This window comes from Poecilia reticulata, linkage group LG11, assembly GCF_000633615.1.
Source record: "Poecilia reticulata strain Guanapo linkage group LG11, Guppy_female_1.0+MT, whole genome shotgun sequence".
Classification (NCBI taxonomy): Eukaryota; Metazoa; Chordata; class Actinopteri; order Cyprinodontiformes; family Poeciliidae; genus Poecilia; species Poecilia reticulata.
The window spans coordinates 916,982-921,595 of NC_024341.1; the positions used below are offsets into that span (position 1 = coordinate 916,982).

General features: G+C 40.8%; 1 protein-coding gene across 1 annotated transcript in view; it reads left to right on the plus strand.

Annotated features, from left to right (window-relative positions):
• The window catches only part of phf14 (PHD finger protein 14), a 107,481-nt gene extending 103,068 nt beyond the window's left edge, over positions 1 to 4,413 (plus strand). Inside the window, exon 18 of the mRNA XM_008421223.2 lies at positions 4,180 to 4,413. Within this exon, the coding sequence (XP_008419445.1) occupies positions 4,180 to 4,251 (72 nt within the window). The 3' untranslated portion in view covers positions 4,252 to 4,413. The remainder of the gene's footprint in view (positions 1 to 4,179) is intronic.
• Positions 4,414 to 4,614: the final 201 nt, after the last annotated feature.

The window sequence follows — 4,614 nt, forward strand, 5'->3', positions numbered from 1 at the left end:
GGATGGATGGATGGATGGATGGATGGATGGATGGATGGATGGATGGATGGATGGATGGATGGATGGATGGATGGATGGATGGATGGATGGATGGAGTTTCTTATATAGTCTCCAAGAAATAGAGTGGCATGTGACCAGTAAGGTTTTTTCTATTAAATTCCTAAAGTGTCTATTTCCGTTAGCTGTTACCATCTCCTCCATTCTGACCTAAAGCAATAGATCTCATATTAACACCATGGGGTCAGGTTTACTCCTCTTTTTTTTATAATATAATAAGTCCACTTCCTGCGTTTGGAGTGCTCTCTGGTTCACTTGAGGCGTTTTCGCACTGCAAGGAACGGAACAGAACGGTTCCGACCGTGTTTGCATTAGAACTTGCGAACGGTTCGACCCGGTTCCAATCGGGCCGGCCAAGTGGTTCTGCTTAGAATCAGCAGCTGATTGGCCGCTGGTTGTTATGGACTCAGACGTTTATTTTCCGTTGACAGCTGGCTCTCACTAAACTGTATTTTATTTTGTAAAGAGTGCTCTTTTCAATATTTTTATTATTAGTTTTAATTAGCAATGAATTCGTCTCTATACAGCGCAATCACCTGGTCTAATGATGAGGTCATTTTTTTCCTCCGCTTAATCGCTGATGAACGAGTACAGAATGAACTAGATCGCTCAACGAGGAAAGAGAAAGTTTTCCGCCGCATCTCTGAGGAAAAGGCTTCGGCCGCTACATCGAAACCATTGTTTAGTTTAAAAAATAATGACATCAGGTACAGCTTCGATGGCGCCCTCAGTGTATATGCAAACACAASAGGGCTGGAACCGTTCCGTTCCGTTCCGTTCCGTTCCTTGCAGTGCGGTAAAGGCTTTGGTGTTCATACATACATTCCAACCGCACCAGAGTTCACTTCAACCGAACCCAGGCCGAAGTTTGTAGGAGAACCAGAGTTCAATTTTTTGGTCCGCATCAGAGTTCGACTACACATTCACACTTTTCCAAATGAACCGGACTTTCTAGACAAGCTACCTGGAGTTGGATTGAAGCGGACTGAACAGGGCTGGATCACTGAATTCTTCAGTTACCTTAGAATCACAAGCTAAGGTAACTGAAGAATTTCCCAAATCTCATATTTGGAAGATGTCTGATTTTTAAAGATTAGTTATTTGAAAACTTGTGAGCAGAAAAGAGACAAGCATTCTTTATTTAATTAGTAAATCGGTGGAAATTGGAATCATGATCTGCTGTTAGTAAATAACTCTGAAACGTGTCTGACAAAAGGTTTTCTTTTAACACAATGAGGACATGAAAGGAACGCAATAAACACCATTATGGGACATTTAACATTCAGTATATTTTTACTCACAGTTCACAGCATGATTAAATAAAATGTGAAATTTCAGAGAAGTGTCTTTATATGTAAGTAGAACAAAACTACTCACGGGAGTCAGGCCCTCCTTGACTGACAGAAAATTAGCCCCCAACTATTGTCTGCTCTCGTCTAGCTGCCGGCGATTCATAGGGCGCCGTGGGCTGCAGATCCTAACCTGGTGATCACACATTCTAGTGTGTAGATGTGTCTATTAACCTCTGGAGGGGGGGTAATTGTATCTGTCAGAGCTGTTTAATCACCGCTGCAGCTCTGTCACTTTCACTTTGGCTGCTTTTCTAAATCAGCTGGCTCCTGCTCTCTCCATTTCACATTCTTCTTTGTTGCATTTAAAACTCACATTTACATTTACAGTGTCACCATCTGGATGCACTAGCCGAGCACATCACTGTGAGGTAATTCACCTGCAAACCAATCAACAGATAATACTGACATAAATAAATTATACTTCGGTCTTTTCGATTTTTTTCCAAAAAAAGATCAATTATTGTAAAATAAGCCTCCCTGGTACACCAATAACCTGCTGTGGCCAGTGGATGTTTCACTGGGTGATGACTATATATGGAGTGATTATATACTAGCAACATGCATGGTCATAATGCTTTTTTAGATTATTACAAAGATAGATCATTTAGTTACCAAAAAAGACTGTTGTAAGGAAAACATGCAAAACAACCTCTGGCTTCTTATTAAAAACACAATAAAGGAAAGATTGAGTTCTTATGATCAAGCTTGAAGTCTGATAGTGATGGACTCAGACCTGAACCTACAGTCACATAAAGACAGTTACAAAGTCTGCCTTCTATCACCTGAAGAACATTTACAGGATTAGAGGACTAATGTCTCAGTGAGATCTTTCAATAATTGGTTACTGTATTATGTTTTATTGTGTAAAACACTCTGAGTGGCCTTGTTGCTGAAATGTGCTGTACAAATCAACTTGTCTTATATGTTACCCAAGGACCAAGCTTTGGAGGGAAAGTAGGGTAAGATTCTGAACGTGAACCTTAAGCACCAAAGACAATGTGTGTCTGTGTAAAACACTTCTTGAAACGGATTATGAAACAAGCCTTTGGTACACAAGCCTGATAGACAGGATCCACCCCATAGCTAAAGCTGTTACCATGGCAACATGATCAACAGTTCCACCACACAACTCACTGCTGTTGTCCAGTGATCCATCTAAACGTTTCCTCTGTCTGTTTGGACCTTCATTATTTATTTGCAGCACTCATTTTTTCCTCAGTGTCTGAATCAAAGCTGCCTGCAGGTACTGTGAAAAAAAAACAACCCAGTTAAGTTCTGCTCCGTGTGTTTCACACAAGCCTCAGTCAGTCACAGTGGGTGAGCTGGGGAAGAGCTGGTGACCTCTGGAGGTCACAGCACCATGCAGTCTACTGCCCACAGGAGCAGGATGGATGCTGACTGACTGCAGCTGGTTCGCTTTTGCTTCCACAGAACATTTTTTACCAGGTTCCACAGTAAACTGAACTTTACTGCATTGTTTTACAATCAGGATCAAATTGCAGTTGACTGAATTTGTGTATATGTATGGATTGAAATGAGTGTATTTAATTTGTTTCTTGTTTAGTAAATCGCCTTGAGACACCATTCGTTCCGAGTCTGCACTATATAGATAAACTAAATTGAAATTGAAATGAACCACTGCATGGGTCACTGATACCAAGTATTCTGGTGACAGTCGTCAGAAGAAAAGGACTCGCTTTTGCACATCAGAGTAGCAACGCTCTTCATTTTAACTAGAGCTGTTTTCACAAGCAGCCATGCATCACTGTGGCAAATTACAGGCCGGGCCTTTTCCCTCAGAGAGTCCATCTGTCAAAACTCAAAGCTTTTGCTTTGCTCACAGTAAACAATTTTCTGCATTTTCTGCTTTTATAGATTTAGCTAACTCTGTTTTATTATTGTCTGGCTGTTGAGTTATACACTGATAGCTGAAGTCCTAAATATTTACTGGAAAAGCATTTACATTGTAAGTAATAATGTGGAAAATCAAGTTAGTTGGGGCCAGTCTTTGGTGGAAAGGTGGCAGCAGGATGTTATGTGGATTCAGGATAACAAGAAGTGAGGCAAACTCCCTTTGACAACAAATACCAGAAATCCTTCCCTCACATAATAACAGTAATCTGTTCCCCAAATGTTTCCATACTAGAAAATAAACTGAAATATTTTAATTGAGTATGTCTTAATTAATAGTTGTTATACAGACCCTTCAATAAATGAAAATATTGAAAAGTTCATTATTTTACTAACTCAGTTCACACAGTGAAACACATAATGTAGTTATTCCCCACAGACAGATACTGGTAGTTTTAAGTCTTTATTTCTGTTAATTATGATTCTCTGCTTACAGCGAATTACGACATTTAGGATTAGAATATTACATCTGGCCAATAAAGAAAAACAATTTTACAATTTTGCTTAATGAAAAGAATCTTTAGTACCTGCTTAAGTGTTGATATTTTTAAAAGGTACTTTCAGTCTGACAAACGAGCCTCACTGGAATGGGGATTCTTATTTTATTAGGCTCTTATTGTGCATTTTAATTACTTTTTAAGGTTTTTGTGGCACTAGTGCCCTTTATTTTCTGTAATCAGATGGGAACTGGGTCCCAAAGATTGAGAAATGGACCCTCCAGCGCTGTGTGGAGCTCTGTGTTTACAGCCCACCTGCTCTACCGCTACACCACGCGCCGTCCTGCTCGCATTCATTTTGTGGTTATTGCCAGAGAATGTTTCCTCTGAAGGACCTAACGTGTGGTGCGATGTCTCTGCAGGAGGATGAAGAGCAGCCACAGGAGGATGACTCTGTCAAACAGGAGGCAGCAACGCCGGACAGTCCAAACTGATCCTGGGTCAGACGCTCCCCACCTTCACATCCAGCCTTCGCCTTTTGTGTTCACACTGCAGCACATTTGAACTTTTTACTAGCCTCCCAAAGTTTCCTCTCAGCCATTTCAGTTAGCCTCTGCTCCTCAACATTTAGTATTCCTGAAGAAAACTAGATGAGCTGTGATTGTTTTTGTATGTTTCATGGGTGGAGTTTGTATGTCTTATTGCTAGAGCTGCACAGATGGACTAGTTAAATCCTCTTCTGGAGGAGAGTCTGACGGAAGTGAGCCAGCAGAGTACAAACAGCAGAGTTAACCCCATTACGACAGACAGACAGACAGACAGACAGACAGACAGACAGACAGACAGACAGACAGACA